Source organism: Prionailurus bengalensis, chromosome C1, assembly GCF_016509475.1.
Source record: "Prionailurus bengalensis isolate Pbe53 chromosome C1, Fcat_Pben_1.1_paternal_pri, whole genome shotgun sequence".
Classification (NCBI taxonomy): domain Eukaryota; kingdom Metazoa; phylum Chordata; class Mammalia; order Carnivora; family Felidae; genus Prionailurus; species Prionailurus bengalensis.
The window spans coordinates 120,851,605-120,878,376 of record NC_057345.1 but is presented as its reverse complement, the minus strand read 5'-3'; the positions used below and the strand labels follow the sequence as shown (position 1 = coordinate 120,878,376).

General features: G+C 49.7%; 1 protein-coding gene across 1 annotated transcript; it reads left to right on the top strand.

The window, feature by feature from the left end:
* The first annotated feature begins 10,252 nt into the window (after positions 1 to 10,252).
* LOC122481276 (5-hydroxytryptamine receptor 5B) lies at positions 10,253 to 25,551 on the top strand. Its single transcript, XM_043576601.1, has 2 exons — positions 10,253 to 11,319; positions 24,285 to 25,551. The coding sequence occupies exons 1-2, from the start codon at positions 10,543 to 10,545 to the stop codon at positions 24,615 to 24,617; spliced, it is 1,110 nt and encodes a 369-aa protein (XP_043432536.1). The 5' UTR covers positions 10,253 to 10,542; the 3' UTR covers positions 24,618 to 25,551.
* Positions 25,552 to 26,772: the final 1,221 nt, after the last annotated feature.

Below are 26,772 nucleotides of genomic sequence, written 5' to 3'. Positions count from 1 at the left end.
AAGGGAATGTTTAGAATCCTCTGCTTTCTCTGTAATCCTGAGAGACTGAAAGAAAAATTTCATAGAAGCAAAAGAATCCAGCGTGCAAAGAGTGTCTTTAGAGGTAAGAAGTTAAGTTTGCCTAAAGTGTAAGAGACCAGATTTTCTATAGAGGCCAGAAAAAAGATTCAGACTTCCCGAGATAAAAGAGTGTGGGTCTGAAATGTGTTAGAATCACCCATTATAAACAAGAAAGAAGGTCCATGGAAGAGGCGTGGTACTGACTCTCCAACCACCCACACAGGAAATCAAACTCAAGCAAAGAGAAGATCACAGGGAGAGAGAGGCAGGGGGAGTCTGCTTAGAGATGAGCCCCGTCAGTGTGGGTGTGATCAGGTCACTTGAAAGCATTATTCCCCGCTTCCCACTTCTGAGCTCACTTAGAGGCTGCTCATCACAGCAGGGACATAAGAACCACTGCAGCAAGAATCTGAAGTCGTCTCGGAACTACCCCCCAGAATGAAAGTCTGGGGCTTCCAGAAATCATAATGCCTCTGCCCCCAAGGATTGTGGGTAGAATTGGGGTTTCCACCCAGGAATGTGAGGCAGAACCGCGAGTGAGGTATTTCTCTTGGCATCTGTACTTAAACCCATGACTTTTTCGAATCCACCCACAAGCAACCAATCGGTACCATATGTCTTTAAGGTTCTCCGTGTTCATCCTATAAATCTATACATTAAACTTACTAAGTGTCATCTTGTCTTGACCTATGTTTCTAATCTATACTTGTAGCAATGAGGCATTTCCTAATTCACCTTTCCAAAGTAAGAGACTTGAAGTTCTTGGGTTCATTTTGGGTTTACAGCACTCTTGTCTTTTGCTCCGGGGGGAGTTCCAAATTGCAATTATTGGTCATTCTAGAGCTGATAGTTCAGTTACAGGATCTGGGGATGAATCACCTGGTCCTGGCCACTCAGAGCAGGGTGTGGGATGTAAATCAGCCTATAAGGGGAAATGGAGGTACTTTCAGACCTCGCTATGGTCCCCCTTCTCAATTTTGCCTTCCTTTGAACTGCTTACCACTCTCTTTGATGCATGCTCTCTGCTTCCTCACCTTACTCTGCTTCTATCCCCACTTCTGATGAAGCCACTTACCCAACAAGTGGCAAGATGAGCCCGAGGGAGTAACATTCGGGTGGGAACTGACCAACCAGCCCGGAGACCGGAGACCGCTGAATTGAGCAGAGTCTTCAGCTGCCTGCCTGCCATGGATCCACACTGAGATGAGACCTGTCCGTGCAGGGTCCCTGCACAGGGGGGTTCTTTGTTGTCACCATGGACTCTGGAGAATTTTCAGCTCTGGACCAACAGTCTTTGCCAGAGGCTTTTGCTTTAGCAAGGAAGGTGGGGTTTTTAAGGAGGTAGGTTGGAATGCATAGAAATGTAAAAACAAAAAACAAACAGCTACCTTTGGTGGTGTAAAAGAAAGCAGGCATGTAAAAAAAAAAAAAAAAAAAAAAGAGTCCATCTGCTAATTAAAACTCCAAGAGTAGTAGGAGGAACAATTACTCTAAGGCACTATCTCCCCACATTCCTGCAAACAAATTAGCTCCAACACCCACACAATGGAAAAACAAACGCCAATTATGCCTAGATGTTTCCTGGAACATGTTTTCTCTTCCCCATCACCATCCCCATCTGATTATTAACATTACTTTGATAGTGAGCTGGAGAGAAGCCTATTGCTTATCTGGAGAAATTATTTTCACCCACTTTCATTCAAAAGCAAAAGCCACAGTAGTGGGGAGGCTGGGACCAACACAGAAACCAGGGCAATTTCCTCCTGAGCGTGAGGTGGGAAAGACCACCATCTGCAACCCCACGGAGAATGCACGTCTCTGGATGGCAGGGGACCAACGACAGTAGTTCATAGCAGAGAAGAGGAATGTGCTTTTTAAAAAGTATTAAATTTCAATGTAAGACCTAAATGAAGAAGTGTGGTTAAGAATAGTTTTATAAAGGCAGATAACATGGTGGCATATGTTAATGTGTAGAGGATATGTCTCCAGATTTATTTCCAACTCTAGATATAATGGGGTACCTGGCTGAGACTAGCCTACATGCTTTTTAAAACCTTGATAAAGGCAAGCAGTGGGTGTGAGGGGGAGAGAGGGCTATTTTAAAGTTTGCAGGCTGCTTTTGGGGTTTTCTGGAGGTGGAGGCTTGAATTTCACCTTTACTGGCAGGCAGCTTTTTTTGAGCGTTTTGGTTACGCCAAGGCAAAGGGGCAATCCTTTCTGGAACCGAGAGGTTCGGAAAGCACAAGGTGGGAAACCGGTTGGCGTGGCCCCATAAAAGAGTGTTTTTCCTCTGTGTGGAATTCTTCTCCGTTGATCATGTTCCCTTCAGGGAGGAAAAATACCTCCAAACGTGGATTTAGACTATACTGTGTTTAAAATGTTTTTGTTTATTTTACTTCTGAGGGGTGTGTGTGCATGCAGAAACATGCTTGTTCAAGAGCTTAACCCACCTGTGATAGGAGCAAAAATGACACTGGGACCTCAGCCGGAAGGATCCAGTGCATCCTTCGTATTTTCTTTTCTTTTCTTGTTTTATGTTTGTTTATTTTTGAGAGAGAGACAGAGCATGAGTGGGGGAGGGGCAGAGAGAGAGAGGGAGACACAGAATCCGAAGCAGGCTCCAGGCTCCGAGCTGTCAGCACAGAGCCCGATGCGGGGCTTGAGCTCACAAACTGCGAGATCATGACCTGAGCTGAAGTCGGACGCTTTACCTACTGAGCCACCCAGGTGCCCCCATATTTCCGTCTTGAAGCTTCCCATCAGACATCACAGCAGATTGAATAACTCTGATTTCAGGCAGTGTACCTTTTCTGGGCTTTTACCTGGTATTTGTCTAGATGAGGGAGGAATGAAGGCAAGGCCTGAGGAGGAACATTTATCCCTGATGGGAGTAGACATTCTGGGAGTAGCCCAGAAATGGGCTAAGGGGTGTAAAGACTGCTGGAACTCCAGAGAGGGGAGAAACCCTCAAGGACCCCCACATGGAGGGAGGTGGCTAACCTCGCAATACAGTGATACAGCCATATCCTGCAGCCAGTGGTTTTCTGTGTGATTCCTTGTAAATACAGGTGTCACGTGGGCACCATGCCAGCATTGAGGAGCTTTCTCTGGGAAACCGCAGGAGGGGAACCTAGAAGGACTAAGAATTCCCCAGGTCAAGCGGCTCACCAGAGGGGAGATGCCAGCTAGAGAGAGAGATCTGATCAGCCTAAGTCAGTGGTTCTCACCTGAGGCAACTCTGACCCCCAGGGGACATTTGGCAATGTCTGGAGACATTTTCAGTTGTCACAGCTGAGGGGTTGCTACTGGCATCTAGTGGGTAGAGGTCAGAGACACTGCTAGACATCCTACAACAGGGCCCTCCCCCAGCAGCCTTTCCCACCCCTGCCATACACAACAAAGAGTTATCTAACCCGAAATGTCAATAGTGCTTAGGGTGAGAAACTCTGACCTAGGTGGAGGTAGTGAAATGCATTTAGATGCCTTTATGCAGATATAAAAGCTGAATCTCCTTCCTTCCTTCCTTCCTTCCTCCCCTCCCTCCCTCCTTCCCTCCCTCCCTCCTTCCCTCCCTCCTTTCCTTCCTTCCTTCCTTCCCTCCCTCCCTCCTTTCTTCTTTCCTTCCTTCCTCCCCTCCCTCCCTCCTTTCCTTCTTTCCTTCCTTCCTTCCTTTCCTCCCTCCCTCCCTCCCCCCTTCCTCCCTCCCTTCCTTCCTTCCCTCTTTCCCTCCCTCCCTCCTTTCCTTCCTTCCTTCTTCCCCTCACTCCCTCCTTTCCTTGTTTCCTTCCTTCCTTCCTTCCTTCCTTCGCTCCTTCCCTCACTCCCTCCCTCCTTCCCTTCCTCCATGCAGGTTAAGGAGCCACACCAGGCACTGAGTAATGCCAGGAGGAAGAGCAGGGAGAGACCCCACCATATCCTCAAGGACCCAGTCAACTAGTAGAGAGACAGAAATGTTTCTCTCCTTCCTTCCTTCCTTCCTTCCTTCCTTCCTTCCTTCCTTCCTTCCTGTGTCTCTGTCCCAGGAGTGGCTTCCAGAGGGCCGGTCAGAGCAACGGCACCAGCGGAGTCTGGGGGGTGTGGCAGAGGCGGAGATCAGAACAGCTTCTCAAGGGAGGTAACACTTTGGTTTGAGACTTAATGAACAACTAGAAAAAAAGCCTGATACAATGATATTAAAAAATCACCGGGAAGAACGCAAGGGCAATAATATCAAAGAATGAATGCTTTTTAATAACAGCAAAACAAACAAAATCATGGGAGAGAAATGAAAGTAGTAAAGAGAAATGGAAGGATCCGCTGACAAAAGATGACAGGAATGTTTTCCCTATGTTTTCTTTAAAAACAAAAACTGGCAAGCCAAAATGGAAGGAACTATCATTTGGGCAACGTTGGGTGCTTCCTGATCAATTCTCTGCTCATGTGTTTGGTATGTCGGTGTTTTTTCTTTAGCCTCTAAGCCTTTGCTCACCCTCTTCCTAATGGGTAGTCCCTCCTCCTCTTCCCCCCACCTCTGTCAGTAAACCTCCTGCCTCTTAATGTCCAGGTCAAACTCTGCCTCCTTTGGGGCGTCAGGGTGGCTCAGTCGTTTAAGCTTCCGACTTCAGCTCAGGTCATGATCTCGCGGTCCGTGAGTTCAAGCCCCACGTCAGGCTCTGTGTTGACAGCTCTGAGCCTGGAGCCTGCTTTGGATTCTGTGTCTCCCTCTCTCTCTGCCCCTCCCCTGCTCATGGTCTGTCTCTGTCTCAAAAATAAATAAAACATTAAAAAAAAAAAGTCTGCCTCCTTCAAGAGGCCTTTTCTGCTTCTCCTCACCGGAGGTGAGTTCTCTCCCAGCAAGACCAGAAAACTTTGTTTATACTTCTGATCAGCTGCTGGCACATGTTGCTGTATTCTGGTTATCAGATAGATTTTGTTGTCTGGGGGATGGAAGGGATCCAGGATCAGGACAGCATCTGGCCTGCGTTTGTGACACCATGTCTTTCTCTCAGTAATCAGGGCTGGGCTTCCCTGGACGGGATTACGGCCAGCATGCGGATGGGAGGGTCCAAACACCATCGTCTTCTGTGTCACACACGACTCCAGAGGAATCAAAGAGAGACATTTCTAAATCTATTCATAAACTTTAATAGCAGCGAGAGAGGGCAGGAAAGCAACTTAAGATGACAGAATAAATTAAGGACATTGAGGGAGGCAGGATCGACGTGTCCTCTCCCATAAAAGAAAACTGTTTTCAACAAGACGTGATGGAATAAATGCAGAGAGAGGAATGACAGCGCAAAAGGTATGTGACAACGGCACGGATGAAAATCTGCTCCCCAATTACATTGCAATTGATCAATATTCCTAGGGTCAGTACCTGGATTCCTGTACAAAGTAGTTAAAATGGGGCGAACAGATCTACACAAGGATGTATAGAAAATATATCACCATGTGGGAGAATGCAGGATGCTTAGCCATTGAAGAAAGGCAAATTAAAACAAAATACATGATCAGACACCAATTAAACGGTTTTCTTCTAGTGACAGAAAGATTGGTTTTGGCGAGGTTGTCAATCTCTCTCTCTTGTTTCTCCAAAGCTGAGGCCGAGAGAACAATAAATCCATTAAATCTCTCTAAGGTACGATTTGGAAATATGTAAAAAGAACAATCATACTGTTCCTACCTTTCGCCTCAGTTATTAAATTTGGAAGAACAATGTATCAAGGAAAATTCCCCAAGGGGCAAAATGATTTTGCTCGTTGTAATTTAAAAATCAGCAAGCAAAGTGCCTGTGGGGAACTGGGTACCGTGCAGGGTCCAGGACTTGACCTTACTTTCAAGCAACAAGCTACTGTGTAACTGTTCACAGATGTTGTCAGAAGACAGACACAGTGGGTCGGAGACAAAGGACTTTATTCCTCTGGGCAAAAGCTGCGGCCTGACCTCCGTGTTCATTTGTGCTGGTTCCCCACACTCCCCAAATCCCACGGGGGTTATAGAAAGAGCCTGTGATGACACCCGGACGGGCAGGCGACTGTGTTACAGGAGAGGAACCCTGGGCTTGGGGGATCCCCTTTGCCCAGGGGGATAGGTCACCTCATCTGTTACGGCCCCTTGCTGCAAACACAACTCTCTCAAGTGGCCTGGTCAGTGACGCAGGGCCCTGTCCTCGGCGCGCCCTACTAGAACGGGGTGGGGCGCTCAGGGCCCGTGGATCACCTGTCCCAACAACGCCTCCTTCATTCGTTCAAGACATCCTTTCAAATGCATCCAATCACCTTCTAGGTGCGTGCGCAGAACCAGAAGTTAAGATACAGCAGTGAGACGCTGCCCTGCATTGGAGGAACTTAACATTTTTCTGGGGAAGGCAGGTAACAAAAAGCGCCGAAATACACAACATGATGTCAATTCATGAAGTGTGGTGAGGACAAAGCAGAACAGTGAGCTAGAGAATGCTTTATTTTTTGATTTAGCTTTCCGTAAATTAGATTTATTCACTGCCAAGAAAAGGCCTCTGCTATTAACAACGCAACATGTGAAGGCACTTAGTTTATTTTTTATATCTTTATTCAAAAGGTAAAATTAGGATATCTAGAATCTCTTTTTTAAATTATAAGGCTCGTTCCTGCCTGAAGTGATATTTTGATTCTTTGTGGCTCATTTCTTTCTCCTTTTGTTTATTTTCTTAATCAGAAAGGGTGTTCCTGTGTGTTGTTAAAGCTTTACGTTCCTTAAACATATTTCTTTTTTTTTTAAGTTTCTTTTTTTATTATTATTTTAGAGAGAGGGAGAGAAGGTGTGTGAGAGAGGGAGAGAGAGAGAATCCTACGCAGGCTCTGTGCCCAGCTCAGAGCCTGAGGCGGGGCTCGATCTCACAACCTTGGGGTCATGACCCGAGCAGAAATCAACCGACTGAGCCACCCAGGTGCCTCTCAAACATATTTCTTCTCAGGGCTTTGGTGGGTGTGCTGTTCCCGCTCCCTGGGATGCTCTTCCCTTAGGCGAGGCTCATTCACTCACTCCATCCTGGTCTCTGCACCCATATCACTCTCTGGCCTCCCCTGACCATCAGGTCTACAGTCTGTCCCTCTCTCGAAAGGCGTTCCCTCTGCTTGAAACCAAAGTGAGAAAGTAACTTTGAAATATGTTTGAGGGGCACCTTTTCTAACACAGACTTTTTATATAAAACAATATTTAGGGGTGCCTGGGTGGCTCGTTCGGTGGAGCGTCAGACTCCTGATTTCGGCTCAGGTCATGATCTCGCGGTGACGGGATCGAGCCCAGAGTCTGGCTCTGTCCTGGTGCTGAGCGTGGAGGCTGCTTAAGATTCTCTCTCCCTCTGCCCCTCCCCGTCTCGTGCTCATGCGTTCTTTCTCTAAAACAAAAACAAATATTTCATAAAAGAGTTAAAGGAAAATAATCAGACTGGACCCCAGTCCCGTGTACGGAGGGCAGCCTGGCGTCACGGACACGGGGGCAGGAGGGGCAGGGAGTCAGAAGAGCTGAGTCCCAGCTGGGGGCAGCAGGTTAAGACCACAGACCTCTCTGTTCTCCAACTGCAGATGGGAATGAGGCCTAAAGGGGTGCGGGCAGGATCAAGTGAAATAAACTATGTGGACGAGTTTTCTTGTTGCAAATATTCAAGCGATCACAACTGTAAAAACACCGATCCACAGCAAAAGATCACAAGAGAAGGGAATGGAAGGTTAAACTCAGAGTGAAACAGTAGCAACAGTGACCCTGTATTGAACCCTGACTCAAGCCAGTGCTACCAGCTTCCTCTAACTGTAGTTCTTTTATTATTATTATTATTATTTGAAAAGTTTTTAAAGTTTATTAATCTGGAGAGAAAGGGAGGGAGAGAGAAAGGCAGAGAGAGAGAGAGAGAGTGAGGGAGGGACAGAGAGAGGGAGAGAGAATCTCAAGCAGGCTCCTCACTGTCAGTGTAGAGTCCGAACTGGGGCTCAAACTCAAGAACCCTGAGACTGTGACCCGAGCGGGAACCCGGCTGAGCCACCCAGGCGCCCCTACCTGTAGTTCTTTAATACTCGCCTGACAGGCATAATTCGCCTTGGTTTGGAAATGAGGAAACAGAGCCTCAGTTGCTCAAAGTCTCTCAAGTAATAAACGGCACAGTATAAAAAGTACAGCTACGAAGAGAATATCTAGCAACATGAAGAGCGTTAAGCGAACTCTGCCAAATAAGAAATTGATTTTAGGTTTAATAAAACACGCATGCGGGTAGGCGCAAAGGTAAGAGAATAACAGCAAGTCAAGCATCTGACTGCTGCAATACGGATGCTTTTACATTTTTGATAGTCTTTGCTCTGGTTACACTCTTGTCCAATAAGGGGGAGACTATCGTGAAAGTATTTCAAAGGCCCGTCCCCGTTTTGTGCTCATCATGGGCACTGTCCCAAAACCGCCCAGCATCCAGCTTTTTCCATGGCCACATGCAAACCCTGCTCCTTGTCATTTACAGCTGCATATCTGTCCCCTTGACCCCAGACTTTCACGCCCCTGCCAGGTCCAACCTTCCGTTCATCTTGTCCAATATCCACATCCCTTCCCTGCGCTTCAGTAAGTGCAAAGCCTTGTCTCTGACCCCAGCATCCTCTGTCTCTGCGGTCACTGAACAGTCCATTTCTGATCATTTTATCGATCACTTGACACTTATGCCTGTATTTAAAAAAATTTTTTTATGTTTATTTTTGAGAGAGAGAGAGAGAATGAGCAGGGAGAGACAGAGACATAGAATCCAAAGCAGACTCCAGGTTCTGAGCTGTCAACACAGAGCCTGACGTGGGGCTTGAACTCACAAACCACCAGATCATGGCCCAAGCCGAAGTCGGATGCCCAACCGACTGAGCCACCCAGGTGCCCCTGCCTGTAAGTGTTTTTGACTTCCTTGCCTGTTGCTTTTCATGCCCTAGGAGTGTGCTATCAAGTCTGAGTGTGTAAGCAAGAACCGCCAGGCAGGGTATGCAGACAGCGGAGAGCATCTACAAAGTGAATGGATGAAGAAGGGAGAGCAGAGGAAAAGAACGTTCTTGGGATGTCCTCCCTGCTGGGTCCAGATCCCCAAAGATTGCCCCAGGTGCCAGGAGTGGACCGCTCACGGGAAGAAACCCCTTCCACCTGCTACGGTCTCAGGGGACTTTTCCAGAAAGTCTCTCTCTGGGAGCTGACTCAGTGCCGTGCCCACTCTGGCTGTTCTGAGCACCCTGCTTAGCCTGAGGCTGTTCCTCAGGTGTCAGAAAGAAGCCGGTGGGTGACTGTCCCTCTGCCGCGGTGAAAAGAAAAGGGGCCGTTTGGGCTCTGTGTTCCTGTTTTGATTCCCGGGCACAGAAGTAGTGCCGGCACTGGGTCAATTTAATTATTGTTGAACTATTATTCAAAAGCATGAGACTGAAAATGGGGGTGGCGGGGTGGGGTGGAAGGTTAGGGTGATTTCACCTTTCTAATTGGTGTCTACCTTTGCTCACAGGTCAACAAAAATAACCCCAGCCTTAGCCTGGAAGACATAGAGTGTGGCCAGGGATGTCAGCAACTGCAAAGGGCAGGGAGGGAAGGACAAACAGGGATATGGCGGCAGGGTTGGGGCCGGCGGACAGGTGTTGGTGGGCAGGGTTGGGGTCAGGGGACAGGTTGCAAACGCTCCCCTTGGGGGCCCCTGCCAAACTGCCTAGAAGCAGCGTCCTTTCTTCCCGGAGTGAACTTCTCAAGGCACCGTGAAGCCCCTGCCGGTCAGAAGTGCTCGGAGTGGAGCCGGCTTAGGGGCTTGCTGTTGTCTGTACCTCGGTACCTAATTCAGGTATACGTAGGATCCTCATTGGAGGAAACCAGAACTCCTCGCCAGGAGAGAGGGTGGGCGCCTCTGTCTCTCTGTCTCTCGGATCCCAGGGATCCGAGAAGGTGGTGGCTACGGCATTGCTGCGCGATCATGAACCTTCTCCGGAGACAACCGCAGTTAGGGTTCTCCCCGCCCGGCGGAGGAGTTGGGGGGGGGGGGAGGTGGGAGTCGGTGGGGCTGCGTGAAGGCCTGGCTGGTGCTGGCGGGTCCTCAGGCCACCCCCACCCGCCCACCCGGTTGCAGCCAGGCTCCTGCCGCGGCCGGCTGCGGGAGGGGGCAACTCTCCAAACCCGCCCCTGCGCGCGGACACTCCGCGGCGCTCCCGGATTCCCAGCCCTGTGACAGCCCGTTGCCCCGGGGACGGCGCAGAGAGGTGGGAGGGACTGGCGCGCCGAGCTGAGCTGGACTCCAGAGGGGTCCTACTCTTTTTTCTTCCACTGGAAAAGAGGTCCACGAGGGCTCCCGGCAGAGGAGCCAAAGCGTGAGCTGCGGCCCAAAGAGGGACAGGGTGGGACGACCTGGACCCCGCTCTGTCCTCCCAGGGCACGCGGCGACCCCTTCCACGCCCCCACCCGCCCGGTCCACACCGAGCCCCGGGCCGCGCGCGTGTGTCCCCTGCCGGGAAACCAGGATCCCGCGCGCCGCGCGCCATGGAAGCAGCTAACCTCACGGTGGCCGCCACCGGCGTCTCCCTGCCCCTGGGATCCGAGGCCGGCAGCTTCAGCCCAAGCCCCGGCGGGGTCATCGGGTCGACCCCAGGCGGGGCCGCCCTGCCCGGCCGCGAGCCACCTTTCTCCGTCTTCACGGTGCTGGTGGTGACGCTGCTGGTGCTGCTGATCGCGGCCACTTTCCTGTGGAACCTGCTGGTTCTGGTCACCATCCTGCGCGTCCGCGCCTTCCATCGTGTGCCTCATAACTTGGTGGCCTCGACGGCCGTGTCGGACGTACTCGTGGCCGCGCTGGTGATGCCCCTGAGCCTGGTGAGCGAGCTGTCGGCCGGGCGACGTTGGCTGCTGGGCCGGAGCCTGTGCCACGTGTGGATCTCCTTCGACGTGCTGTGCTGCACCGCCAGCATCTGGAACGTGGCTGCCATCGCCCTGGACCGCTACTGGACCATCACGCGCCACCTGCAGTACACGCTGCGCACCCGCCGCCGCGCCTCCGCGCTCATGATCGCGCTCACCTGGGCGCTCTCGGCGCTCATCGCCCTGGCGCCGCTGCTCTTTGGCTGGGGCGAGGCGTACGACCCACGGCGCCAGCGCTGCCAGGTGAGCCAGGAACCCTCCTACGCCGTCTTCTCCACCTGCGGTGCCTTCTACCTGCCGCTTGGCGTGGTGCTCTTCGTCTACTGGAAGATCTACAAGGCGGCCAAGTTCCGTTTCGGCCGCCGCCGCGGGGCTGTGCTGCCGCTGCCGGCCACGGTGCAGGTGAGGAGCGAGCGTGCTGCGGTACGGGGGGGCTGGAAGAGGGGGTCGCTGGGTGGGGAGGCAGCTCGGCTACGGGGAGAGTTGGCAGCGGAAGCTTGCACACTTGGGGCGCGCGCCGGAAGGCTGGCCGCCAGCGCACCTGGAGCGCACAGGGAGTTTGCCATCTGCTCTCCTGGCGCGCGCGCGGAGGGGCGCATCGCCTGCCCCAGGCGCGCACCGCTTGGCCACCTGCGGACCTGACGCGCGGGGGAAGGGGTTCCCCCACCCGCACACTGGGGCTGGCGGGGGCGCTCCCACCGCTAATCCACGAAGCTGAGGGGGGCTCACAGGTGCAGCGTGTCGGGGCAGTAGTGAGGGCACACCGATCGGCCGCGCCCTCGGGTGCTTTCCGGGGGAGTGACTGTGTCCGCGTGAATCGTGCAGCCGCCAGCTTCCCGGTCCCGACTAAACAGAGCGGGACTGCGGCGGGCTGGAAATCTGCGTCCCGCAGATGAGCACATTCCTGTATGTTTCGTCCCCACCACACCCTGGTCCGTGCTCTGAAGTCCAGACACTAAATCTCCAACTCTATCAGCCAGCTCCCTGCCAAAGAGGGAAGTGAGCGTAAAACAGAACTCAAGCGTCGCTTTCCTTTCACTAACTACCCCAACCTCAGTGCTTTCCTCTAGTGACTTCGGAACAACATAGAACCGTGAGTTCAAACCCCAGCTGGGACACTGGGGGGCGGTTCCTTAATGTCTGTGGGCCTCTTTCCCATACCTTTAAACAAGTTCATTCCTACTTCATGGTGAGAAAGGATCACATGAGATGAAGAACGTGAGGCGCCAGGCACACGGGGCGGCAGAATAGAGATCAACGACGCCCGGCCAGGCCGTGTGCACTGGGCAGGACCTGGTAATGAATGAGATGCAGGGCTGTGCATTTGGCAGAACTTCTCTGCTTGTAGTTAAAGTTGGACCTTTCTGCCTTTGGGCTGGGATCTAGTAGAGTCAGCTCCCTCCTCACCCTGCAAGCCCCAGACTTTCCCTGTTAAGGGGTGGGGGGTGGGGCAGGCTCAAAGTCCTGGAGAATAAAAACAGGACTTACTGCCCCTCCCCAAATACAATAGAGTGGTTGCCCTTTGTCCACAGGGATACCTTCCAAGCCCTCCCCCCACCCGGCCCTGCTTGGATACCTTTCAGGCCCCCCATGGATGCCTGAAACCTTGGATAGCACTGAACCATGTATACTGGTCTTTTCCTATACATGCCTAAGATAGATTTTAATTTATAAACTAGGCACAGGGATAGCAACATACCTACATTTTTTTTTTTAACATTTCTCAAAAGAGAGAGTGCATGCACACCCAAGCGAGGGGGGGGGGTGAGGGGGAGAGCAGAGAGAGAGAGAGAGAGAGAGAGAGAGAGAGAGACACAGAATCCGAAGCAGGCTCCAGGATCTGAGCTGGCAGCACAGAACCCAACACCGCGTTCAAATTCACAAACCGTGAGATCATGACCTGAGCCGAAGTCAGACACTTAACCCACTGAGCCACCCAGGCACACCTAAAATTTTTTTTAATGTTGATTATCTTTTGAGAGAGAGAGAGAGTGCTCGCGCATGAGCAGGGGAGGGGCAGAGAGAGAGGGAGACACAGAATCTGAAGCAGACTCCAGGCTCTGAGCTGTCAGCAGGAAGCCCGACCTGGGGCTTGAACTCACTGACCCCGAGATCATGACCTGAGCTTAAGTCTGATGCTTAATGGACTAGCCACCCAGGTGCCCCATAAGATTATATAATAATATTATTTAATTATATAATAATAAAATAGAACATTATAACATTATAAAAATAAAAGCTGTGTGAATGCAGCCTCTCTCTCCAAATATTTTACTATACCCCATCCTTCCTCTTGTGATGATGTGAGATGGTAAAATGGCTACCAGATGGGGTGAAGTGAAGTGATGATGCAGGCATTGTGACATAGTGTTAGGCTCCTGTTGACCCGGATAAATCAAGAGGGTCATCTGCTTCCAGACTGTGGTTGATCTCAGATAACTGAAACTTCAGAAAGCTGAAACCATGGATAGTGGAGGGGGCGGGTGGGGTGGGGGGAGGGCTACTGCCTATGGCCAAGGAAGGACTGCCGATGGGGGTGGGGCAGAGGAAAGGGACAGTGAGTTTTCTATTGTTAGTTGTGTTTTAATTTTGGAAAGTTAACTCAGATACGTAGGCTACTCAAACATATGTGTTTTAAAAAGCAGGCTTTTTTTTCCCCCCTCTTCATTAAATGGCAGAGAGATTTTGTAGCATAAAATAGGAATGTCAAGACTATAATTGGAAAGTGTTGGTAGGGGAGAGCTTTATTCAGAATTAATGATGTTCTTTGAAAGGTCCTTTGGAAATGCCTGGGGTGATTATAGCTTTTCTGTCTGATTGCGAGGTAGGGCTGACTTTTAATAGCTACATTAATCCAACGTGCACCTAGAGAAATCATGGTGAAATGGACGCCAGAAAGGCTTGCCAAGCCGGAGTTTGGTGTTTATTTTTGACAGACCCGGTTCCAGCAGGTGATACCGAGAAGAAGTGAGTGAACAGGAGCCTGGCCAATCCGGGGTGGCCTGTGGGTGGGGAGGAGGAGCTCTGGGGGGCAGGGCGAAGTATTGTGATTTTCCACTTGCAGTGGGCCCCCTGCCAACCCAGTTCCCTGCTTTGGGTGCTGCAAGTTCTCTGGTATCAGTCTAGGCCAGGCCTGGGGGTCTTGAGTCCTGTGATGCTGAGATTGTAGATGTGAGGGTGTTGGAGAGCGGCCTGCGTCTTTAGGCTTCAGCCAGCCCTCACGCAAATGCCTGGGAAATGCTGCTGAGCAAGCTTTCTAGTATTAAGACCCCCAAACAGAAATTTAAAATAATATGCCAGGAATACTCTCTCTCTACCTTCCCCACCCCCATCACCTGCCATTTCCTGCACTCCGACATGTCAGTACTGATTTCTGTGGGTGATAGAGGCACTCAGGAAGGCGGAGGGCCTCTGGTAACAGGGCTGTGTACATCCCTCCTCTTCTTTGGAATTCTGTGGCCCGGTCCCAACATTGAAATATTACCAGAAAGGGCCAAGCCACAGTTCCTGGGCAGTGACTTAATTCTTTGAGGGAACAAATGCAGTTTTTGACAGTAGAGACAGAAACCAGTGGTTATTAAGTCAGTCCCCTCTTCTGGACACTGTTTTGATGCTTTCTCTTCATCTTCTTATTTAAGCATGCTTTCTATTCATCTTCTTCATCATGGCCCAGCCAGGTTGGCCTAAAGTCTCTGTCGGCGGCTTCCAAGGTGGCTGTGAGAGGGGAAGAGATATATGGAAATACAGCAGCTTTACTCGCCTTACCCTCAAGTGGACACGTGTGGGTTCTGTTATCGGTCCACTGGCTGTGAAATCCAGGGGAGCCTAGGGATATCTGGTGAGAGCTATCTTTGCCACCAGCCCTCAGCTTCCAGTTGATAAAACTCAGCTGCCACAAAGTTAGGTCATCTAAGACCACAGAGTTATGGAGTTGAGAAGCTGAGGCTGGTCGCAGACCTCAAGTCACCGTTCTTTACTTTGTCATTCCTCCGTGCCCCTCTGGGCACTTAACTGCCAAGCGCTGCCCCACTGCCCACGGCATCTCACCTTCATAGGAATGAGGCAGTCGTATCCCAGTCAAGGTGGGGTATGGGAGCAGCGTCTCAAAACTGTGCATGGGACTCTGTTCGTTCCAGAACAGCTGAGCACAGAGGCACTGCCGGCTTCTCTCAGGAGGCAGGCTTCATTCCTACCCTGACATCCTTGCTTTCCGCTTTCTAGACTGAGCACCGCATACACAGTATATTCTGCTCCCCACAGAGCAACCCCCATGCGTTGTGATCGTTTCCTACTGCCCTGTGCCCTTTCTATTTAGGAGAAAAAAAGCAGAATCAATGGGGATTATTTATCTGCCTTTCAACATGTGACATCAAAAAGTTTTTCTTTGTTTCAGGGAACCCGGGTGGCTCAGTCGGTTAAGCCTCCGACTCTTGATCTCAGCTCAGGTCATGATCTCACAGCTTCTGGGTTTGAGCCTTGCATGGAGCTCTGCACTGACAGAGTGGAACCTGCTCGAGATTCTCTCTCTCTCTCTCTCTCTCTCTCCCCCTCTCTCCCTCTCTCTCTGTCCCTCCTCCACTCTCGTTCTCAAAATAAATAAAATTCTATAAACAAATTCTATAAAAAGAAGTTTTTTTCTTTTCAATTGTTTGATTGTTGTATACAAGTTGATACCAGGGTCTAATTGTTCATTAGGCAAAGTAGGCACACCACCCGGAGGCACCTTACTTTTCGGGGCCCACGGAACTGGTTTACTTTTAATTTCCTTTAAAATTACAGGGACAATGAATATCGCAGCAATGAATATATAATAATGTGTCCAGCCTCGATTATGTTAGTCTTTCTAATAATATAGTCATAAAATATAATTTTTAATACTTCTTAATGGGGGAAGGGCCCACAGAGGCAAAGATGCCTGAGGCTCAGGGATGTGATAACGCCACCCTGGGTGATACCTTTCGCTCATTCACTCAGTCAATAAACACGCGGTGGGAGACGGTGCACAGTGGTTCAGAGCATGGGATTTGGAAGCAAGGAGACCTGATTTTCAGTTCTTTGTGTGTGACTTATTAGCACTTCAGCTGAGTGACTTAATCTAAGGCTGTATTTCCCCATAGGTAAAAAGGAAATACTGCTGCCTGCCTCATAATATTCTTGTGAAGAGTAAATGAGATAATGGTGTATATGGAGTATTGAAAATGGTAAACCATCCATGACAGCTGCTGTATTATCTTTGTTATTATTTTTTTAAATTCCCCCTGTAAGTTATAAACAATGAATTCTTATCTTAGTCCTCTTTACTTCTATTACTCACCATCCTAGGCAGAAGAGTTACTTTTTGCTGGAGTAACATAGCCCAACAAACATGTATCAGGAGTGTAAAACAACAAACATGTATTAACTCACCGTTTCTGTGGGTCAGGCTTGGGAATGGCTTCGGCCTTCTGTACCGAAGGGCTCTTGTGGTTGTGGCCTACATGTCAGACGGGGCAGAAGTCATTCGAAGGCTTGACTGGGGCTGGAGACTCTCCTTCCAAGATGGCTGACTCACATGGCTGTTGGCAGGAGGTGTCCATAAGGCTGCCTGAGTGTTGTCACAACATGGTGGCTGGCTTCCCCTATTCCAAGAAAGCTCAGCAAGGAAGATACTGCAATGCCTTTTATGAGCTAGTCTCAGAAGTTACAGGCAATCACTTCCCGTATATTCTATTTACTAGAAGTGAGTCGCCAACTCCAGCCCACACTCAACGGAAGGGGAATTAAGCTCTACCTTTGGAGAAGTGTCAGGAAACTTGTGGACAGATTTTAAAACCACCACCATCTGTGTAATTGAGCACCACACAGATGGTGCTCAAAATTACTTGATTGACTATTGCTGACCTATATATCAGGCAGTGCGGTAGCTTCCGAAGGTTCAAGGAATGCGCAAGCAAGACCTCTGTTCTCCAGGGGTTAATGTTAGTAGACTACAACCATAGCATTAAAAAGTGAATAAACTCTTATAGGTGCTCTGCTAGAAGCCTGTCCAGAATACAATGGTCCTGAGAGACTGGATAATAAAGGGGAAAGCACTTTGTAAACAGCAAAGGGCGAAATAAATGTGTAGTGTTGAGCTGCGGGGTTTATGACAACTTGGATCTGAGTGTTAGCTAATGTTATATTATAAAATATTTGCCTCTCTAAGCTAATTGTCTATATTAATATAAGCAGGTCTGTATGTTGTAAGCATACAGTACGTGAACCTTGAGTGACTGAAATCTGCACAGAGCCCCTTTTGTTTTTGTCCTTTGTCCAATGTTTAGTTGTCACCAGACCATCCCAAAGACTAAGCTGCTGGTGGGCTTTTGCTCTTGTCAGAGCTCGGGTCCGGGAAGAGGACATCGCCCTCGTTCTGACTCTGTCTATTAAAAGAACTTGTGGGCTCAAACACATTCCATTCCAGACTGCAAGATTATTTTAACTTTAGGAAAGTACATTTTATGAATCAAATCGTATCAGTGGTAATCAAAAATCTGGTTTATGGTTTGATTCCTTTAAGATGGGTACCTAATAGTCTGTTTTCAGAAATACTTGGAATTGCCAGGGAGCATTTTCTAGACCCCTTTAGAAATGTCCCTGGCCTTCCCCTTTCTATAAACTTCTCCTTTGTTCTCCTTACATCATCACGTTCATTCTATCTCTGCACCTCTACTTCTGTTTCTCTTTTCTCTCTGATTGGATCATTGAGGAAGAGTGCAGGGGGAGAAGGAGAAATGAAGGGGGCATAGGCGAATATGGTGCAGGCACCGTGTTTCTTCACCAATGACCTTGCAATGAGCTGCTTCTTAAATCCGTGTAGTTCCTGAAGAAGGTTGAGCTTCTCAGTGGAACACTGAGATCAGAACTCCATGGTTCTTAACCTTCTGGTAGGTCACAGATGACTTGAAAATTCAAGAAAGCTTTGGACTTGCTGCCCAGAAAGGTACGTAGGTGCTTAGTCAGCCATTTGCATAGGGCGCTCCCTGAAGCCCATCTCTGAAGAGTGATACTGAGCCTTGCTCCCAGCTGGCCCTCTTGAGGGATGGAACCCACAGCGCAGTGGGAACTGTGACTCTCTGAGGCAGGGCTGTAGTCATCAGGGTGTGGCCCCCAGGGGGGTGCATCGGAACACTGAGGGTTGACAATACATGTGCAAAAGGCAAAACCTCCCTTCTCTCCATTTCTCCCTCTACCCCTTCCCTCCTCCCCACCCCACCATTCCAGGCCTCTCTGTCCTGGGGTCCCAAGGATTTCAGGGGTGAACTCTTGCCTCAACAGAGGCCCTTCCATTGGCATCCACTCGTAAAGGGAGGATGACTTCAGATCAGATGATATTAGAGCTGAAAACAGAGCTATATTCCTCTTCTCAGCATGAACTCCAGTGGATCCTTAGCCAAACCACAGTGACCAACCTCTCCACAAAAAATCCACGTTCTCCAAAAACAAGAATGATAGCAGTTGTACCTTCTGTTATGGTCACACCCAAGAGCTCAGCAAAACTATACTCTGTTACAAATAGAATTACACTGAAGGAAAAGTTATTTTTTTCAAGCCTAGCATGCTCTGCTTTTATTTATTTATTTTTAACAAGAAAACTTCCTTAATTTCTTTCTTTCTTTCTTTCTTTCTTTCTTTCTTTCTTTCTTTCTTTCTTTCTTCTTTCTCTCTCTTTCCTTCCTTCCTTCCTTCCTTCCTTCCTTCCTTCCTTCCTCCTTTCTTTCTTTCTTTCTTCCTTCCTTCTTTTCTTTCTTTCTTTTTTCTTTCTTTCTCTTTCTTTCTTTCTTCTTTCTTTTTCTCTTCTTTCTTTCTTTCTTTCTTCCTTCCTTCCTTCCTTCTTTTCTTTCTTTCTTTTTCTTTCTTTCTTTCTTTCTTTCTTTCTTTCTTTCTTTCTTTCTTTCTTCTTTCTTTTTCTCTCTTCCTTCCTTCCTTCCTTCCTTCCTTTCTTCTTTCTTTCTTTTTCTCTCTCCTTCCTTCCTTCCTTCCTCCTTTCTTTCTTTCTTCCTTCCTTCCTTCTTTTCTTTCTTTCTTTTTTCTTTCTTTCTCTTTCTTTCTTTCTTCTTTCTTTTTCTCTCCTTTCTTTCTCTTTCTTTCTTTCTTTCTTTCTTTCTTCTTTCTTTCTCTCTCCTTCTTTCTTTCTTTCTTTCTTTCTTTCTTCCTTCTTTTCTTTCTTTCTTTTTCTCTCTTTCCTTCCTTCCTTCTTTCTTTCTTTCTTCTTTCTTTCTTTCTTTCTTCCTTCTTTCTTTTCCTCTCTCCTTCCTTCTTTCTTTCTTTCTTTCTTTCTTTTCTTTCTTCTTTCTTTTCTTTCTTTCTTCCTTCTTTCTTTTCTTTCTTTCTTTCTTCTTTCTTTTTCTCTTTCTTTCTTTCTTTCTTTTCTTCTTTTTCTTTCTTTCTTCTTTTTTTTTTTTTTCCACCAGAGAAGCAGCTGAGAACATTTGCTGTTCTATGTTGTCAGACAAGCTAGACAGTTTCTGTTCACGTTGAGGGGCTATTTTGGCTAGTCATGTCCTTGGCGTGCCTTTGGGAAATGCAGTGGGGAGCTTGGTGCGCCCCATGGACCCCGGGGCAGAGAGACTGGAGCCCCAGGCATTCTCGGTCCTGACCTGCCGAGCTCTGGTTAGAAACAGGGGGTTCCACTTACGATCCGGGGTGCATTCAGCCCGAACCAGGAAACTCTCTATGCCCTCTCTCTTCGCTCAGAGGCCGTAGGCCTTGATTCACCACTGGGATTAGTGTGGCCGCCCCGACACCTGCCTCATGGAGACTCGTCCTACCCGTGGGGTCACAGCACCAATTGGTGTTTGTTCCACAAATGATTTGGACAATGCTTCTTTCTGCTTTCCTCTCCTGTTCCTTGTTAGGATGTTGAGTTAACAACATTAGAGGATGAAAAATGTTTGTGGGTTCTTTCTGTGGCAGCTGGAATATTTTTAAAAAATTTTAAAATTTGTTTTTGAGAGACAGAGAGACACAGAGCATGAGCAGGGGAGGGGCAGAGAGAGAGAGAGAAAGAGAGAATCCAAAGCAGACTCCAGGCTCTGAGCTGTCAGCACTGAGCCTGATGCAGGGCTCGAACCCATGGACTGTGAGATCATGACCTGAGCCAGAGTCGGATGCTTAACCGACTGAGCCACCCAGGAGCCACAGCAGCTGGAATTTTTAAAAAATTTTTAAAATTTATTTTTGAGAGAAAGAGATGAGGGACAGAGAGAGAGGGAGACACAGAATCCAAAGTAGGCTCCAGGCTCTGAGCTGTCAGCACTGAGCCCAACGCGGGGCTCGAACCCACGGACCATGAGATCACAACCTGAGCCGAAGTCTCAGGATGTGAGTGGGGGATGGGAAGAGAGAGGGGGGACAGAGAATTGGAAGCAGGCTCAGAGCTGTCAGCACAAAGCCCGACTCGGGGCTCAATCCCATGAACCGTGAGATCATGCCCTGAGCTGGTCAGTCACTTAACCGACTGAGCCACCCAGGAGCCCCACTAGAATTTTTTTTTTTTTTTATTAGAGGAGAAGGAAGGAACAAGGGGACAGGAGGCTGACATTTATGAGGTCCTACTATGCACCATGCCTCATTGTGATCCTCACACTAGGCCTACAGTACAGACAAGATTCTTCACGGTTACAGATGTAGAAGTGGGGGCTCGGATGGTAATCCTGTCTAATCACTAACTTGCTCTGAGCCTCGGTTTCCTCATCCCCTCCTTACTGGTCGCTGTCATTACTGAATAAGACAGTGTGTGGAACCGCCTAGCCACGTACCAGACAACCGTCAAGAGCCGGGAAGGTCTGGCATTTTGCCCTGCTCATGTGGCCTTGGCCATGGCATTTGACGTGCCCAAACTTCTGTGTATTGAGAGCACCTTTCCTTTTTCAGCAGGACCCACTGACTGTATGCTTTCACCAGCCCGTATTCTTGTCTGCACATGAGCGGATTTCTCACCAGAGGTCAGAGGCCTCTAAAGCCCAGATGGTCAGTTTTCAGACAGGGGTGTAGAGGGAAGTTGGGGTGAGGAGGTTGAGGAGAGAGAAGACCAAAGAGGAGAGATGGAGAAGCTCAGGGGTGGCCCCAGAGCTGGTGGCCAGAGAAATCACCAGGAAGCCCTTCATGTCCGTTCTGAAAACATTTCCAGGCATAAATATCCTTAAGATAGGTTCTGTCGGAACCTATTCAGAGCAATCACGTTTACTAAACGTGCGGAACAACATATAGGGATTAAGAGTGTGGTCTCTGGGTCCAGATATTCAAGTCTGACCTCCAGCTCTTGTAAGAAGCAACTGGGTGACCTTGGACAAGGCAAGTAACTTCTCAGAGTGTTTTCTCAACTCCAAAATGGAGATAATAATAGTAATGAATACCTCGAAAGTCTGATGTGAGAATCAATTAAAGTTATCCGTCACAAGCGTTTAGCATCGCGTCTGTCTTAGAGTAACTTCTCTAGAGTTGCCCTTAGCCCCTTTTGGACATCTCATTTCAAACGAGAAGAGCCAAGCTACCCAGTCCCCTCGCCAACCAGGATCATCCCAGGTTGACTCAGTTTCTTTGAAGCTGTTTCTGAGAAGATTCCAGGGTCTCCCAGCCTCTCTCTCTGTCTCTCTCTGCACAGAGTGCAGCAGGCTCAGGTGGAAAGCTGTGAGCTTACTTCTAGTGAACAGATGCTGAGGCGGGACAGACTCGGGTTCTGCCACGTCGTGCTGCAGTGCTGGAGGCCTGGTATTTTAAACCTCCTTGGTCAGTGAACTTGCCTTTTCTGTTTCTCTTCCCCCAGGAGCCCTTTGAACTGAATCCACCCCATTTCATTCCCTCAACAGCATAACAAGGACGTAGAACTTGCCTTATCCAGAGGAGGGACTCCAGTGCCTGGGAGGCCGCGTAGGTCAGCAGAGAAGTGGCTGGAAAAGTGCCCATTATGGATGGAGAGGGAGCACCATGGGAGAGAAACAAACGCATCACCTCTCACTTCCACTCCTGCTCTGATAACATGATCCCCTCCCTAGTAGACTGTTAAATATTCATGAGGTGGTTTCAGGAAGGCACGTTTTGTGGCTCAGACTTGTCTGGTGACTTGATGGTCCATCAAGAGGCAATCAGCCGATCAGTACCGCCTCTTCTGAAGAGGAGTGGGGACATGGGGCTCATACCTGCCCATGGGGGGGGCTGGCAAACCTTGGAAAGGCTCATTAGAGGGGCTCTGGGGGCGCAGGGCGGGGAGGGGGAAATGCTGTTTGTTCCCATGCTGCCATCACTTTCCTTGTCATTGTCTCTCTCCAGGCAGCGGGCAGGAAGCCAGGTGGGCACTGGCAAAGGCAAGGACTCTTTGTCCACATCTTCGTGATCTCTTTCCAGGCCGGTGTAGTGATTTTCCCACGAAAGGAGCTGGGGGTGGTGGGGGAAATAGCAGCAGACACTGAATTCGAAGGTGGTTCCCAGGGTGGAGTCCCAGGTTTGCATGGGTCAGGCCCCCCGGGGGGGTCCTGCAGCACTTGGCTTTGGCCATCCTAACCCAGTGAGAGCAGACGGTGAATGGACTGTGGGCCCTGTATTGTGCTCCACGGCCGTGATGCTGTCCCCACAGCTGCTTCCAGCGGTGTCCAAGCTAGATGCAACCCTTGCTCCCAAGCCTCCCGCCCCTGGATGCCCCCAGTGTCGGTGGGCCATGGCTGGCAGCATCCGGGCAGGAAGGGAAATGCAGATGCGGACCCTTCTGTTGTCATGGTCACTCGTTAACGCAGCAGCTGTTTCCCGGAGCACCTGCCAGGCACGGAGGCTGCTGCCAGGCAGGTGGCACACAGTCCTAGAAGACACAGTCCCCACCCTTGTTGAGCTTGGACTGGGGCGGGGGCGGGGCAGATACAATAGCCACAGTCACACAAATTGCTACGGAAGAGGACAATGTGATTGAGTTTAGAGGGTCACAAAGGCCACTCTGAGAGGGTTGGTGGCCTCTAAGCTGAGACCCAAGAAGTAAATAGGAGTTAGCCAAAGGATGGGGGTGACAGGGTGGACATTGTGCTGGGGACTCCTTAAAGAGTAGTGAATTATTACCACAAAGGCATTTACAGCTGTCTTTTTTTTTTAATTTTTTTTTACATTTATTTATTTTTGAGAAACAGAGTGAGACAAAGCGTGAGCGGGGGAGGGGCAGAGAGAGAAGGAGACACAGAATCCGAAGCAGGCTCCAGGCTCTGAGCAAGCGGTCAGCACACAGCCTGATGCGGGGCTTGAACCCACGAACTGTGAGATCATGACCTAAGCCGCAGTCGGACGCTCAACTGACTGAGCCACCCAGGCGCCCCTGTCTTTTTTTTTTTTTTTTTTTTTAAATTTTTTTTTTTCAACGTTTATTTATTTTTGGGACAGAGAGAGACAGAGCATGAACGGGGGAGGGGCAGAGAGAGAGGGAGACACAGAATCGGAAACAGGCTCCAGGCTCCGAGCCATCAGCCCAGAGCCCGACGCGGGGCTCGAACTCACGGACCGCGAGATCATGACCTGGCTGAAGTCGGACGCTTAACCGACTGCGCCACCCAGGCGCCCCCCCTGTCTTTTTTTTAATTAAAAACTTTTTATGCTTATTTATTTTTTGAGAGGGACAGAGAGAGAGAGAGAGACCAAGCCAGGGAGGGGCAGAGAGAGAGGGAGAAAAAAATCCCAAGCAGGAGCCCTGCTGTCAGTGCAGAGCCTGATGCGGGGCTCGAACCCATGAACCATGAGATCATGACCTGAGCCGAAACCAAGAGTCGGACGCTCACCCGACTGAGCCACCCAGGTGCCCCCAAAGCTAGGCAGTACAGAAGTACCCCCAAATCCGAATTGAATCCATCTAGCACATAGTTGTACAATTTCTTGCAATGTTGAGGTTTATAGGCTGCCTTTCCAGCTGCGAACTTGGTGCCTGGCCTGGATCAGGGCTGTTCTATTTGGGGTCCTAGTCCCTGACCCAGCCCACTCCATGAGCATTGAATGGCACACTCAGCACATTCCCAGTTCACCTCCATGGTGTCCTTACCGGGGAGAGGACTTTTGTCACCCAGCTTCACACATGGCCCGTGGGGCTGGGACTCCAGCCAGAGTCTGACACGAGGCTCCTGCTCTTAACTGCCTCCCTCTTTTTTTATATCATATTGACATTGTGGGGACCGCCACTCTCACTCCCGGAAGAACCTTCGGGGCTTAGTTTAACCTACAGTCTCAGGAACGTTTTCACCGAACATTTGTGACGGATTATGGATAAATGGGTCTTGAATGAGGCTGCGGGGGAGGGGTTGGCCGCACGGGAGCCACCCCACGTTGCTTTAGCATCCAGTGTTGGGTTTTCGGTGTTAACGGCACATTTCCTTTGTCCCAAGGTGAAGGAGGCCCCTCACGAGGCTGAGATGGTGTTCACGGCGCGTCGCCCGGTGGTGGCCTTTCAGATGAGCGGGGACTCGTGGCGGGAACAGAAGGAGAAGCGGGCGGCCGTGATGGTGGGCATTCTCATTGGCGTGTTTGTGCTGTGCTGGATCCCCTTCTTCCTGGCAGAGCTCATCAGCCCCCTCTGTGCCTGCAGCCTGCCCCCCATCTGGAAAAGCATATTCTTGTGGCTCGGCTACTCCAATTCCTTCTTCAACCCCCTGATCTACACGGCATTTAACAAGAACTACAACAACGCCTTCAAGAGTCTCTTCAGCAGGCAGAGATGAACGCGGGGCCTGGAGTGACGTGCAGGTGGGGGGCTGTGGGCAGGTGGGCAGGGCCCCCGCCTGCCCCCCCACCACCCCAGTCATCTGGAAGCCTCTCCCCCCAGGCGGGGTGTTGACGTGTGAGAGCCGCACCGCTGGGCCTGGACCGGAGGAGCAGCAACGCCAAGGGCTCTGCAGAAAGCGTCTGGCAAGCCTGTGGTGTGCCCTTTCCGGATGTGTGACAGACACTGCCAATCGATCGCGGCAGTCTGTCCACTGAGCGGACCTCTGCCCCGGGATCCTTTTCAGACAGCACTCCTGGCAGTGACTGCTGACCGGTGAAACTGACAGGGGAGTCCAAGCCTGCTTGCCTTTCCTTCGCATAAAACCCTATTTCTCCGGCGGGGCCGGTGGGTGGGGGGGGTCCTGCAGCACGGAGCCTAGGGGCCTGTTTGGGGGTCCACTCAGGAGACTGTCTCGTTTGTGAAACAGCCCTTCTCCCACCCTCTATCCACCCGATTCAACTTCTCTTCCCCACCCTCCAAGGTGGTGTATCCCAGTCTGGGAGACGGGAATCATCTGAACTTTGGTTTTTTAAAAGAAGTGTCCCATGCAACCGTATCTACTGAAGGAGACTTTCAGAGAAGAGGGCTGGCAATTTATGTTGACTTCTCCAGATGATTTTCTTTTTCATCAGTGAGGGACACTGCTGGGTGCTTAGATTGTTCTTTGGACCAATTAAACAGGCATTTCAGGGGTGGGGGGGAGCATGGTGAATTGCAGGCACGAGTGCTTTTTAAATCTCCCCAAGTGATCTCACCGTGTCGCCAGTGTTGAGGACCCCGGTGGGGCCCTTTCTCTGCTTCTGTACAAGGGAGAGCAGTTGTGACAAATGTTCCCACCTTCTTCAGCATATGGATTTGTATGTGTAATAAAAATACTTTTGAAGCATTTATTTCTAGGCTCAGAATCATTCGTATGTATGATTGATCATACACACACACACACACACACACACTCACACATGCCTTTGAAAGAGGGACACCTACTGTAGAACTAAGATACAACAGCCTCCCAACTTCCATAGTGGATCTTGGCCTTCTTGAAAATACCAAATGCGGCCCAGGAATGGAGGGGTCCGAGGGCCTGGATGAGGGGGATTCCTGGACCAAGTCATGCTGGCCACAGTCTGATTTTGGAGAAGTGCTGGCTGCCTACCGATTATGCTTTTCAATGTACACAAAACAGACCCCTCCGCCATTGGCTCACTGGATGTCTAAGGTATGTAGATATTCTTTGGGATTTGGTACTTTGGGGTTGACCGGAGTATACAGGTCCACAGCGCCTTTTCCAAAATCGTTGGGTCCAGATAGGCTTTGGAGTTTAGAATTTTTTTTTTAAGTGTTAGAAAAGGCAATATGGTGTGTGTTGCATAAATTAGATAACACCCCCAGCTGGGGTGGGGGCAGCAGTCTCTACTCAAACTGTGCAGTGAAATATATGAATATTTACACTGTGAGAAAAGGCTAAAAATAGCTCACACTGAGATCAGATCCTGTCATCGAATGAGTCAGGAACAACCTGTTCACCGAACTCAGTGTTTTTACGATAGAGGGCTCGTAAGACCTCAGACGATCCACAGTCCCAGCTTTGCTGCATGTCAGCCCTGTTCAGGTGAGAGCTTCCAAAGGGAGTCTGGGCAGAGACTGTGGTCCCACTACCTCTTTGCCGCTGGAGAATGGCCCATCACGCAGGTGCTACGCATGTCCCTACGACAGCCTTTTTGGAGTCATTTTGGAATGTTATTTTCATTGGAATATGCTTCAAGAAATAGTCTTTTTAAATTTTTTAGGAGTTTACTTATATTGAGAGAGAGACAGAGCGAGAAGGGGAGGGGCAGAGAGGGGGACAGAGAGAATCCCAAGCAGGCTCTGTGCTGTCAGTGTGGACCCTGACGTGGGGCTTGAACTCACAAACCATGAGATCATGATCTGAGCGGAAATCAAGAGTCAGATGCTTAACTGAGCCACCCCGGTGCCCCTCAAGAACTAGTCTTATGAAACCTGTTAATGCATTTCACATAAAAATGTAGTCATCTGCTCCATTCTTTGTGAAGGCCTTTTTTTTTTTTTATGATAATGAGGACTTTTCCTTGACTGTTTGCATTTTTCCCTTG

Excerpts from the sequence above, each read along its gene's own strand:
- LOC122481276 (XM_043576601.1), top strand. The coding sequence starts at position 10,543 with ATGGAAGCAGCTAACCTCACGGTGGCCGCCACCGGCGTCTCCCTGCCC. Across the intron at positions 11,320-24,284 it reads CGCTGCCGGCCACGGTGCAG|GTGAAGGAGGCCCCTCACGA; the intron begins GTGAGGAGCGAG and ends CTTTGTCCCAAG.